This window comes from Phodopus roborovskii, unplaced genomic scaffold (assembly GCF_943737965.1).
Source record: "Phodopus roborovskii unplaced genomic scaffold, PHOROB, whole genome shotgun sequence".
Classification (NCBI taxonomy): Eukaryota; Metazoa; Chordata; class Mammalia; order Rodentia; family Cricetidae; genus Phodopus; species Phodopus roborovskii.
In genome coordinates this window covers 28613647-28627563 of record NW_026126541.1, presented here as the reverse complement: position 1 = coordinate 28627563, position 13917 = coordinate 28613647, and the positions used below count along the sequence as shown (strand labels likewise).

The 13917-nt window shown below is 36.1% G+C and overlaps 1 protein-coding gene across 1 annotated transcript in view; it reads left to right on the top strand.

The window, feature by feature from the left end:
• The window catches only part of Ric1 (RIC1 homolog, RAB6A GEF complex partner 1), a 79863-nt gene that overhangs the window by 20599 nt on the left and 45347 nt on the right, over positions 1-13917 (top strand). The window contains exon 3 of the mRNA XM_051199971.1: positions 985-1064. Coding sequence (XP_051055928.1) covers positions 985-1064 — 80 coding nt within the window. The remainder of the gene's footprint in view (positions 1-984; positions 1065-13917) is intronic.

The window sequence follows — 13917 nt, the reverse complement described above, 5'->3', positions numbered from 1 at the left end:
AACCCTGGATGATTTCTTTGGTTTTGATTGTTTCTACTTTGGATTCAGCCTCATTTACCTCTGAGATGATAGAGTGTTAGGGTAAAGAAGTTTGGGTAAAAAACTGCCACTTCACTCTGTTGCTTGATTTTACAATGAAAACATCTTAAAGGAGCAATTGTATGTAGTATTAAGCATATTTATATAAATATACTGTGGTTGTTTGAGCTTTGTAAGTCACGGTTGTATACTGTGGTCATATAACAGTGTTTTTGTTTTGTTTGTATTTTTGTTGTTGAGTTAGTTTTGTCTTTGAGCCTCTTAGGGTAGCTCAAGGTGGCTAGGAGCCTGTTTCAGTCATCCAGATGCAACGTTGTTTTTAAATACAATTTCTGTTTTTATAATATTTAGTTACTTTGGAAATTTAGGTGTTCAGAGTTGAACTTCAGATGTTCATATTTTGGAATTTAGAGATTAACTTTAGTTAGTTGATGTTTATATTTTGAAGTTTCAAGATTTCCTCTTTTTCCTAGTGACTCACAATATATATTTTATAAGAAATTTAAATTTTTTATTTTTTAACTATATAACTATATAAATTATGCTGTTTATGAAAGAAATGATAATATTAATTTGCATACAATAAGGCATTTTATACTTTTACTGTTTGGTAGTATTGCTTTGTAAGCTTAGAATTGTTATTTGTCCTACTTTTGTTGAGTTCAGAAAGTTCTGGGTATTTTCCACAGTACTCATCTATTGAGTTGATAAATTGCTTTAGAATGTACATGTCCATAATATTCTACAAACTTGATTTCAGTTATAGTTTATATTTTTAAAATGTATTAAACCTTTTATGATAGAGTATATTAAAAGTTATTTTGCATATATAAAGAAACTATAATTCTTTAAAGGAGGGTTGACTGAGATTTCATAGTCCTGGTACGTAACCTAGAATAACAGTTACAACATTCTTATTCATGGTCAATAAAATTTCTCTTTCAGACAGCAAATGGCTACATCTTGTTTTTTCATATTACTTCTTCAAGAGGGGACAAATACCTGTATGAACCAGTATATCCCAAGTAAGTTTATTGGCTTTCATTCTTCTAATTCAAGGGTTGCAAATTTTATTTTTAAAAGAATGTCATTTGGGGTTGTCTAATGTCAGTAAGAGATTAAGTTACATTTTTAAAATGATGCTTCATAACTTGTCAGTCTTTGAAATGTCATTTTTTTAAACTAAAATGTGTAATTAAATGAGTCAAGGAATACTGATGATTGTGTTATATCCTTTCATAGACATTCATAATTACTACAAATATACTCCCAAGTCAGATATCCGAGTTTTAATTGAAATGGAGATCTGAGAGGTAATATGAAGAGGTGAACTCTTAGTCAGTTACAGGCTCCTCTGACTGTGTTTGTATATATGTACATGAAAAAAAAAAAACCCCACACAGATAGTAGTTAACCTCCTAAACTTTGGGGGGACATGGACTTTTGCTCTTTAAATTTTTAAACTGTGTTATTATATTTTGCACACTTTCTCCACAGCACGCTTCATTTTTAATTAAAAAAAAAAATGTACTTTTAAAGTACAACATCTTTGTTTCTTTGTCAAAAGTTTGCTTGATGTCACATGAGAAACTGTTGCCAGTATGACCAAAAGGGAACTCCTGAGATTAAAAAAGCCATAAAAAAATAAATTATTTGTATGCTATTATTATACACAAATAATATATAACAATTATGTAAATTATATATATAAAAACTATATTAAAATATATCCTAAAGTATAAATATACCATTTATATATTAAGGTTTATCAGCATGATTATTTTTAATATTTAATAATAGAATAACAGAATAATTGCTAAAAATAATAAATAATTGTATAGTATATTTGTGTATTGAACATAGATTTAATATCCATTAAAATTACATATACATATACCTTACTGAAGAACACTAGGTCCAGCTATGCTAAGAAAACTAGTGGGATGAAGAGAAGTGAAATATGCCTGACACTGTGACACTATAAGGATTGTCCCAAATACTAATTGCACTGAGCTGCTTATAATTGTTTATATTAGGCAAATGCCACAGCAAACCAATTAGCATAATGTCCTGATTTCACATTTAGTTTGCACATTATTTCAAATCTATAGATAATTTTCTTTTAGTGTGAGCAGATATAGCGTTTTTAGGCTGGTTGGTAAAGACCCAAAGTCAGTCCCCAGAACCCACATAAAAGTGCCAGGCATGGTGGCATGTGCTTGTCATCCCAGGACTGGGGAGATGGAAACAGGCAGAACTTGCTGGGTAGCCAGCTTAGGCTACTTGGAGCTTCTGACCTATACTTTTGATAGACAAAAGACGATGACATTTTGGTTTTTTATTTTTTTCGTGTGTGTGTGTGTGTGTGTGTGTGTGTGTGTGTGTACGTGTGTGTACAGGATTTCTCTGTATTGCTTTGGAAGCTGTCCTGGAACTTGCTCTGTAGACCATGCTAGCCTTGATCTCACAGAGATCTGTCTGCCTCTGCTTCCCAAGTGCTGGGATTAAAGGTATGCGCCACCAACGCCGGGCTTTTTTCTTCATCTCTATGAATGGATTTCTGCCATCTAATGTCACTGAAATTGTTTCAGAGTTCTCATTATAAGTAAGAACTTTAATAACTTAAGAAAAGTTTATTTAATAGAATTAATGAAATATGATCTTTAGGGTTTTTATTGGTGTGATAAAACACCATAATCAAAAGCAGATTGGGGGGAAAAGGGTTTATTTCCATTTCATGTCCCAGTTACATCCATCATGAAGGGAATTCAGGGCATGGACTGAAGCAGAGCCTATAAAAGAATGCTACTTACTGCCTTGCTCCTCATGACTTGACTGTTTATTTTTTTAATACCATCCAGGACCACCTCCATATAGGTTGCACACCCACAATAGATTGCACCCTCCCATGGCAATCATCAACCATGAAAATGCTGCACAGACTTGCCTACATGCCGGGTTGTTACGGGGATTTTCTTACAGAGACCCCTCTTCCCAAATGTCTCTTTCTGTCTAGCCAGCATAGCACTTCGTGTGGTATATCGTCCTTTTATAATCAGTATTTTCACATAGGTAAAACACACTTGCTACATGTAAAAAGTAATTAATGATTATCATAAAATGTGTGTAAAACTCAGAAAACAACCATCTCATGGACAACCACAATACCTGCTGCTAGATTGGGTCCCCTAGACATGACAGGGGCATTGCACTCATGAACTCTCAACAGTAATGACAATACCAGTTGACATGCCAAAGTAGATGGAGGAAATTCTATAATATCTACTCCTAAATGAATAACTACCCTGGTCAGTGGCTGCTGGGAAGGAGGAAATCAGTTTCCTCCAAGGACAAGTTCCAGCATAGTGTCAGACCTGGATACACGTACATACAAGGAATGCTAAATAGACACACACCGTGTGTGTGTGTTTATATATGTAACAGTAACAAGCTAAGAGGTTGTAAATTTGGTAGGGAATGGGACATGGAAGGAGCTGGAAGGGGGAAGAAAGTTGCAGGAGTGATGTAGACATAGTCCTCATATATGAATGTCTCAAAGAGTGTTTTTAAAGTAAGCTAAGAAAAAAATAGAAGATAAAATATGCATATAATCTTTCACAGAATATAACTTTACAGTAACTACTCTGAATTATTGGTAGAAATACAGTTCTGTTGACTAAAGACAGTCTCCTATGTATTTTTGTGCTCCAGTACTTTCTAGAATTATTTCAGTAAGTTTTCTGAAACCAGTTGTTTAATAATCAAAAAAAGAAGAAAAAAAAAAAAGAGGTAGGAAAAGTACTTTTTTTTAACCCTGAAAAGTTGTGATCATATAATGGTTAGAGGGAAGTGAAAAAAGTGATTTCTGCAGCGTTACCACATGTGTCATTGTAAATGCTCATATAACTTAAGATACATGTTGTACAAGCTACTGTACAGAAAAGCCGTCCATCATCACATGCTGATGCAGTCATAGACCGGAGCCAGGATTCAGACATGGTGTTACAGTTCCACACAGCCCATACTTCTTAGCTTCTGACACTCCATACTTCAGCCTGTTTGTACCTCATCCAGCAATCTCCTACTTCTTAAGACTTGGGGGAATAAAGAATAAAAAAAAAAAGGAAGAATGAGAAAGATCTGTAATAGTACTGATGTTAGAGGTGGCATAATGAAGGCTGGAAGTTGTCTCTTCTTCAATTACAGAAGTACCACTGTCTCCTGTTTCTTCTCTCTGCATCTTAGGAGTTCATCACTTAAACTTTATTTCTAGAGCATCTCAGCTTTCCTGTATTACATGACAGCATCTTAACCTCAGACTGCACTTCATTTTCCATTACACTCCAACTGAGCACACGGCTCAGATGCCTCGATGGTCTTTAGTAGTTTCCACCGAATGTCTCCGGCGTTCTTGTAAATGCAGGGAGTCTTCAACAAGGATGGTGGTACTATTAAATAACTCCTTTCATTTCAACTGTCATTTATTCTTTGGCATTCTATCTTTTGTATCTTTATAAATTCCACCCTATATTACAGTATCTCTTTATCTTTACCAATGTGTAGACTGGCTGAAGGCTTTAATGTTTTTATTTTATTTTAAGATTGGCAGTGAAATTTGTGATGGACATTTTGTTGTGGATAAATTAGAAATAATTATGTTTAGCTTTGAAATTGGTTTACTTAATTATTTTTAAATATGAGTTTAGGAGATTTTGAAATTGCTTATTTCTTCATAATGAAAGTGATTTCAACAAATTAATTCTCATGTACTCTTTTTATGGGGTTCTTTTGTAGTTATATGTTTGGTTGATTTTGGCTTTTGTTGGTTGGTTGGTTGGTTGGTTGGTTGGTTGGTTGGTTGGTTGGTTGGTTGGTTGGTTTGCGGTAGCTGGTTCTACATCTTGGGTTCTAGACAGTCAATGCTACATTGAACCTGCTAGCACTCTTTGTTGTTGTTTGTTTTTACTTCCTAAGACAGAGTTTTTCTGTGTAACAGCTCTGGCTGTCCTGAATTCGATATGTACACCAGGCTAGCCTCAAAGTCAAAAATATCTGCCTGTCTGCCTCCTGAGTGCTGGGATTAAAGGCAGGCACCACCACATTCATGTACTCTTAAAAGCAGAGCTCTCCACCTGCAATCATCTTTCCCTCACTATTATTGCCTTTCGTTTGTTTGTTTTGGAGGTAGGGCTTCATTGTATTGCCCAGGCTTGCCCTTGAACTTATGGGCTCAGATGATCCTCCCACCTCAGCCTCTGAAGTAGCTAAGAATACAAACTTATGCCACCATGCACAATTTAACCTTTTTTTTTTTTTTTAACTAGTTTTATTGAGTCTGATATTAACTGGGACTACAGGAATGGTGTAGTGCTTTAATCTGCTTGCCTAGCATGTACAAGGCCTTGGAATTGATAACTAGTTCTGCAAAATTTTACTACCAGAGCTAAAATTTGGGATGTTTAATTAACTGATATTAAAGACTCAGTTCTTTAGGTACTCAGTTCTCTACTGGAAAAAAAAAAATTCCCAAAACAATCACTATTAAAGCTCTAACCTTATTCTCCTTTACCTCTTCCTAACAGTTTCATCAGACATGTGAAACTTCTTACCGACATTTTGGGGGAAGTGAGAAAATAATTAGTAACAAGGGATGTTTTTATGTAGTAACTATAAAAATGAAATACTACATTGTGACTTTTTAAAGTAAATTAATCCTAGAAAAATATAGAGCCAGTCCCTTCTGTACAGAGAACCACCATGTACTTGAATTGACTCACTCTCCCTATCATTCACACCGTAGCCAGTCTAAAGTCCATTTCAGCCCACCAATGTATATTTATTTCCCGTGTACCTTTCATTGCCTCCTAATTCCCAACAAGACGTCTTTAGTTTGGGACAAATTTACCTCAAAACTATCTAAACTTATAATTTATTTTCCCTTTCCCTATATAAAATTTCTCATGTTTTCCTTAGGTTTTAGGATTAATTATGTTGCTCTGTGAGTGTGTGTGTGTGTGTGTGTGTGTGTGTGTGTGTGCGCGTGTGCGCACGTGCGTGCTTTTGGTTTTGTTTATTTATTTATTTAAGCTCCATTTTACTTGTAAGTGGGACTCTTGCCATCTATTCCATGAATTTGTCAGGGGGTTTAAATCAACACTCTCAGTTATAATACTTGAGCAGTGCTTTAGTGTATTCAAGGGGTCCCCCCCCTTTGTTTTCTTTGTCTTTAACTGTGCTGTATGTTAGTAGGGGAGGTATGCATCTGATCATTTCTTGAATGCCCAGTTACCATTCTATGATGAAATCAATTTAAGTGGTTCACTAGCAGCCTCAAATTCATGATGTTTAAACCGTACCTATTGCCATGTGCCAGACCAAATCTGGTAATTGCTTTACCAAACATGACTGCCGTTGCTATAATCCTTTATGTAACCCTATGAAGTGGGAAATTGGGATTCTTTGTTTCTCTTTACTTCCTGTATTTGTTCAGTAATCAAGTTCCATTGACTAATTATACTTCTCTAGTGCTTCTAGAATCATCTGGTCACTAGTTTTTCTTCTAGTGAGATCTATCCTTTGCATTGTTTTTCAAAAACAGAAACCTAAAAATGTAATTCTTAAAAACATTCATTGCTCTCTAGTTGCCACAAAATAAAAGTTCAAGTTACCTGGCGTGGGATTTGGAGCCTACACGTCTCATGTGGTGTGGTGGAGGTCACATCTGTTTCTTTGTCGTTTGCTCTGGGTGGTGGCTTCCCCACCGTCTCTATGTAAGCAAGTGCTCTGGCCTGGCTGTTGAGCTCTGTTTTGTTCTGTAAGATTTCTTCCCAACTCTCTTGCTCTCCTTTGCACTCACGAAGTCACTAGTCCTCCATATACCTTCCATAGCACTCCTTAACATTTTATACTAGAAATCAATATTCTATTTTAAAAACTAGACAATGAGAAGTTTAAAGAGTTTAAAATGTGAATTTTGCTTTTTTAGATTATAATCCCATCCCACTCTCCATTTGTCCTACATTTCTTGGGTAAATAAATACCTGTGAATAGAATTACTGGATCGTATCACATGTCTAGTTATTGTAGTTTGGATAATGGCATCATACTACATTGTTGATTACCTGATCTTTGTGTTTTCCATTTGAAGAGTTTTGTGGTTTTTCTTTAAATAATTATGAAGTTTGTTATGGGTGACAGGTGACTTGGAAAACTTGCTGACCAGTTTGAGGGTTGTTTACATGCTTCGTGAGGATGGATTCTGCCTTTCTTTAGGCTTGTCTTCCATGATCTCCACTCTAGTTCCTGTCAGAACTAGAGACCTCCTCCAGGGAATCCCAACCTTACTAGTTATTGTTTGTCTATGTGGTATTTCATCAGAATGGCTTAGTGTCCAGTCTTGTAAAGGGAACGGAGATTTCTGGAGCTCTTTTTCTGTGTAACTCTAACCTTTGTGTTGCTCTGCTCCACCAATCTGTTTCCATGAACATTAATCTTTTTTTCTTTAACTTAGTGAGACTTCTGTGCTATGCTTGGATTCTCCCACTGCATATGGTAGTCTGGAAAGTGACTTTTGCTAGAAAACATTTGTTTTATTTTGTTTGTTTTTTTCTGTTTGTGACAAGTTCTCACTTTGTAGCCTTAGCTGGCCTTGGGTAGCTTGCTGTTGGGTAGCTGTAGTTTTTTGTTTGATTTGTTTGTTTGGTGTGTGTGTGTGTGTGTGTGTGTGTGTGTGTGTGTGTGTGTGTGTGTGTGTGTTTGCCTAGTTCTGTTTTGTTTGTTTTCTGGATGGATAGTTTGGGACCATTTACTGTTATAATAATAATAATTAGAATGACTGACTACCTAAAAGCTCATCAGTCAGTTTGAACAATTTTCACCTGAACAATATTTTCTTAAGCACATTTAAGATTATTCTGTTTCATCCAGAAATGCTTTCATTAATTAAGGACATACTAGTAAATAATTACATTAGTATAGCTTAGTGGTGGAGTATGACTTAGCATGTGTGAGGCCCTGCATTCAACCCCCAACAAATCTTTCCCCATAGAAAGGAACCATATCAGATTATCTTCCACTGATGAAATGTGGGATGTAGAGAAAGAAACCATTCTGAACTTCAGAGCTGGGTGAGAGCCAAAGCCTTTCAGTCTTGACTTGGTTAAGACAACCAGAACTCCCAAGATAAAAGACTAGCACATTTCAGACTCATCTTACATTTGGGAATTCATGCTCATTACCATAATTGACTATTTTTTATATGCCCACTATAATTTATAAGACATTTGTTATAAACTGGTATCTGAGAGATCTAAGATAGTAATAAATCAGTAAAGTTAATGTCAGGGGCTGGGGGGGGGTCAGTGGTAGAACACTTGCATGCATGCATACATGCGTGCACAAGGCCTTGGGATTTTTTTAGCACCACAAGAAAGAAATTTAAAAATAAATAAATGAACAAAAGTAAATGAATGTCTTGAAAAGTCCAACTAGTATTTGAGGGGAAATACTTAGGAGAAAGAAGAAAATTTTGTAGATACAAACATTTGAGTTATTTGCTTGGAAAAAGACAGGTCTGACATAAGCTCTGTGAAAGAAAACATTAAAAATAATTGCACTGTACCGTATTCTGTTTTATTTTGCTTTGTTTTGTGACAGAATCTCACTGTGTAGCCCAGACTACCCCTGCACTCTGTTTATGGTCCCACCTGAGTACTGTAATCATAGACTTGAGCCACCACATCTGACTCTAATTAACTGAACTCTTGAAGTTTTTGTCCCATACACCAATTCCATTATGCTGTGTGCCCTATTAACATTTTCTAAGTGGTGCTTAGTAGTATTTGAGATCTCTGCACCTGAGAATTTGTTCAAACAAAAGCCTGTTGAATTTGTGTCACAGCAGTTAAGTGTGTCACAGCAGTTAAGTGTGTCACTGGTGTAACCCTACAGAGTATTTTTGATTGACTTTAATGATGATCTTAATTTTTCATTTAAAATTTCTACATATTTTATGATACATTTGAGAATACTATAATTTTGAATTATTATTAGCTTGGTTATTATAAGTTCATTGGGAACTTAGTCATTCCTAAAGGCCATTACAAATTTGAGCAGTAATTGACCTACCCTTCCCCACTGAAACATTTAATTTTCTCATTGCTCTTTATTGGCATGAATATGCAATATCTTATTAGAATAGAAAAGCACAGGTTAGCTTCATTCTTTGCCTTCCTTACCTGTGTTTTGCCCTTGACTCAAACAACCCCTTAGAAATGTGGGTTTTAGTTCTTCTCTGACAGGAAAAAGGCATTTACTTTCTGTCTTCAGTTATTTTATGTGTATAAAATGAGAAAAAAATAGCAGTTAAACTCTTACTAAATTGCATCTGGCATTGTTGCCTAGGTTGCCTTTAAAATTGTTAAACTGCCCCCACTGGATACTTAAGACTGCTCATATGTAGTCAGAATAGAAGGGAATTCTTGTTAATTAAATATGAAAGTTAAAGTGAACTCCACTTTGAAGAATAATAAATCTTAAGCTATCTAAAAGTACATATATGTCCTTCTAAAACATGTCTCAGATTGGGTCACTTAGCAAATATAAGTAGTGGCAATCTTGTTTTTGAGAACTTTGGTGAAAATATTTAATATATGTGATACCTGAAAATTTAAAAATATTTCTAAAGTTGGCTATGTGTTTATATTATCATAGCTTATTTATTATATTGATGACATTTTTGTTGTTGTTTTTTGTTTTTGAGACAGCGGTTTTTTTGTAGCTTTGGAGGCTGTCCTAGAACTCGCTCAGTAGGCCAGGCTGGCCATGAACTCCCAGAGAACCACCTATCTGTGCCTCTTGAGTTCTGGGATTAAAGGCGCGTGCTATATTGATACTTTTAAATATGGTTAACAATAGCATTCAAGTTTGGTTATGTAGAAAATGTAACTATATTAAATGTAACATTTTTTTAAGATTTCCTTAGGGAAACATTCTATAATCAAATGGTAATGGATAACTTAATGTCTCTACGAATGTTCTGTTTAGTTAACTAGGTTTTAATAAATCTCATGTAAATTACATTTTAAACTGAAATTATTGAACTTTTTCTATCTTGAATTTTTACTTGAGACTTTTATCCATTTCTGGTATTTTTGCAGTTTGTTTCTTAATCTAGATTTATGATTGGATTTTGTACATTGAAGCTGGCAATTTACTAAGTAAACTCTGTAAACAAGGTGAGGCTAAAGCTGGCCTTGGACTCATGGTGATTCTTCCGCCTTTCTCTCCTGAGAGTGGAGATTTAATTCTGGGAATTTTTTTAAATTGTTTGTTTTCCTCCCCCTCCTCCCTCCCCCTCCTCCTCACCTCCCCTATTTCTGAGACCTATAGGACAATTTTGAACAATTTTCTTCTGTTTCCAGATGGGTACACAGCATTCCTGGCAGAGATACTTGTCTTTTGCATGTGTATCTACATTTAATCCCTTTGTATTCGTTTACTTTAGATGCAAAGTGTGGCTTAATGATAGATTTTCATGTGAAAGGTTAGTTTTTTCTCTTCTAGAGTTTCAGTAATTCTTAGCTCTACAGAATTTTGTCTAACGTTTATGGATGTGGTAGCTATCACATGCACTTCTAGTGGCAAAACCAAGGTTCCTTAACTAACCAAAGATGCTTCATTTCTGAGGTGTAATACTAATAAAATGCAAAACTCATATTGACATTAATAAACTGAAACTGTCAATACACATACATATCTATCTTGCAAAGATCACATGTATCCAGTGTTGCGTCTTAATCACCTAGAATAAGCAAAATTTGAGAAATAAGACTGCAAAGGGGATGCTGAGTAGCTAAAGAAGTTAACCAGTACTGTTGACTAGTTGCTTTTTATCCTGTGCTCACTTAAGACATGTATTGAGTGTTAAGTATATGTGACACAAACAGTAAGAACTACATTTAAATTTTACCAGTATGAACCTCATTATTTAAGGGGAGGAACTGAATTAAAATAATGTCAAGTACACTGTAAAGCAGGTGGGTACTACAAATGAGCTACTGATAGCAGAGCTTTGGGTGGGAGCCTAGGAAGGACCGAATTTTCAGAGTGTTCCTGAGGAAATCACGTGTAAAAAGCAGCACCTGAAATGCGTCCCTGGAAAGAAGAAGACTGATAAGGAGGGAGCCTTCAAGATAGATTTTAACAGACAGACCTTAGAGAGCTAGCTCGTGTGTGAGTGCATGTATGTATGTATGTATGATGGCCATTCCAGTTATATGACGTTGATTTGCATTTTCCTGATGGCATCACTGATCACATTTCATTTAACTGGTTATTTATATATCTTCTCTAGATAAATTTCTGTCCAAGTTTTCTTCCCTGGCTTTAATTGAAATCTTTTAAATTTTTTGTGGGTTGTGAGAGTCTTCCTGCCTCCTCTTGCAGTTGCTGGGATGATAGAGTGTGCCACCACAGCCGGCTCTAGGTGGTTCTCGATCACTGGTTCCGTTTCATCACTTGGCATAGCTTTTTTGTTTTGTTTTGTTTGTTTTTGAATCAGTTCAAAAATTTTATGTTTCTAGTAATTTCGTAAAGATTGCCTATCTAACTTGTTGGTGCACAGGCTTTCATAGCATTCTGTAATTAATTTTATTTCAGTGCAATTCATAGTAATGACAACACTTTGATTTCTGAGTTTAGAAATTAGTATCTTGGGCTGACAGTGGCTCCTCAAGTAAAGGCACTACCAAGCCTGAGATCTGAGTTCAATTCCTGGTATCCCTATGGTAAGGGAGAGAATTAGAATCTTTTTTAACCCCTGTGTTTTTCAATTTTGAGTTTAAAAAAAAAAAAATGTCAGCTGGTGCTTTTAGTTGATTTTTCAGTATAGTTGTATTCTATTATTTTGTATACATCTTCTCAAATAGTTTTTTTGTTGTTGTTGTTTTATTAAAAATAGTTTTTAAAGCTGGTCAGTAGTGGTGCATTGCCTTTAATGCCAGCACTCAGGAGACAAAAGCAGGTAGATCTCTTGAGTTTGAGGTCAGCCTTGTCTACAGCGTGAGTTCTTGGATAACCAGGGCTACACAGAGAAACCCTGTCTCGGAAAGAAAGGGGGAAAAAAAGCAAAAAACAACGTTTTAAAAAATTTATGTGTGTGGGTGTTTTGCTTGCATGTAATATACAGTACTACAGAGCCTAGAAGAGGGCATCAGATCCACTGGGACTGGAGATACAGTTTTGAGTCACAGTGTGGTTCCTGGGAATCAAACCCAGGTCCTCTGAAAGAACAACTGAGCCATATCTCTGGTACCCTAGTTTGGTTTTGTTTTTCTTTTTGTTTTTATGATATTTTGTTTTGTTGGGAGAGAGAGGAGAGGTATGTGTATAACACATTATGTACTTGTTACTCTGGTTGTGTGAAAGTGAATTTGGAGGCCAGAAGATGTCTTTCCACCAACACGCTCCACCTTTTTTTTTTTTTTTTTTTTTTTTTTTTGAAAAAATTTTCCATACACTATATCCTGGTCACAGTTTCTCTTCCCTCAAACTTCTCCCAGATCCTCCCTATGTCCCCACCCATCCAACTCCACACCCTTTCTTTCTCTCTTTAGAAAACAAGCAAATAAAAATAAACCAACCATAATAAAATTAAAATAAAAAGTAAAAGCATGCACATAACCAAAATAAAAACAAAAGAAACAAAACCCGTAAAAACACAAATTGAAGCCACGTTATACAAGCAAGCAAAAGGCCAATACAAACCAATATGAGGCAAAAAGTCTACAAAAATACCCTTGCTCATTTTATGTTGACCATCTACTGCTGGGCATGGGACTGCCCTTAAGAATCACTAATATACTGTGAGACTGTATTGGACATAACGAATTTTTTATTTGTTATCAGATACCAGTTGGAAATAGCTTCTGGATAGCTTGTGTCCATTTCATCCACTCAGCTTTGGTACCCTGTCTAGGTTGAAGCTGTGCATGTTGCCATGGTCTCTGTGAGTTCCTATGTGCATCAGTCCTATTTGTGTCTGGAAGACACGGTTTTCTTGGTCATTTATCCCCTTTGGTTCTTACCATCTGTTTTACAATCCCTGAAATGGGAAGGATTTGAGTCAGGGTCTGTCACTAAACCCAAGGCTAATTGATTGGGCTGGCCAGGCTGGATCAATGCTAGAGTTCAGCCACATGCCATGCCTAGCTTTTTACGTGGCTGCTGGAGTATGAACTCTAAGTTCAGCAGGGAGTTTATGCTCTGAGGCTTCTCAACAACCCCCCAAATAATATGTATTGTATTCTGCTTTGAACTTAATTTGATCTTTTTCTAGTTGTTTTTGGTGCGTGTGTGTGTGTGTGTGTGTGTGTGTGTGTGTGTGTGTGTGTGTGTGTGTGTGAGTGTGATGTAATGTATACAGTGTTCTGTCTGCATGTAACCCTGCAGGCCACAAGAGGGCACCAGATCTCATTACAGATGGTTGTGAGACACCATGTGGTTGCTGGGAATTGAACTCAAGACCTCTGGAAGAGCAGCCAGTGGTGTTAACCTCTGAGCCATCTGTCCAGCCCCTTGTATGTGTGTTTTTGTTGATGACTTTTGAGATAGGGCTTTACTCTAACCCAGCCTGACCTGGAACTCACTGTGGTACCCAGGCTGATCTTGAATTCATGGCAAGTCTCTTCTCTCAGTTTCCTGAATATTGAAATTATGGGCATAAGTCACCATGCCCAGCTCTTTTTCTGGTCCTTTAAGAGGTAAAATTTGATCGTTTACTTACTTTTTTATTTTTAAATATAGGCATCTTAGCAGTAAGAAACAACTGCAGATGTGTTGCCCCATGCCTATAATCTCCATATCCAGTGGGTTGAGTTA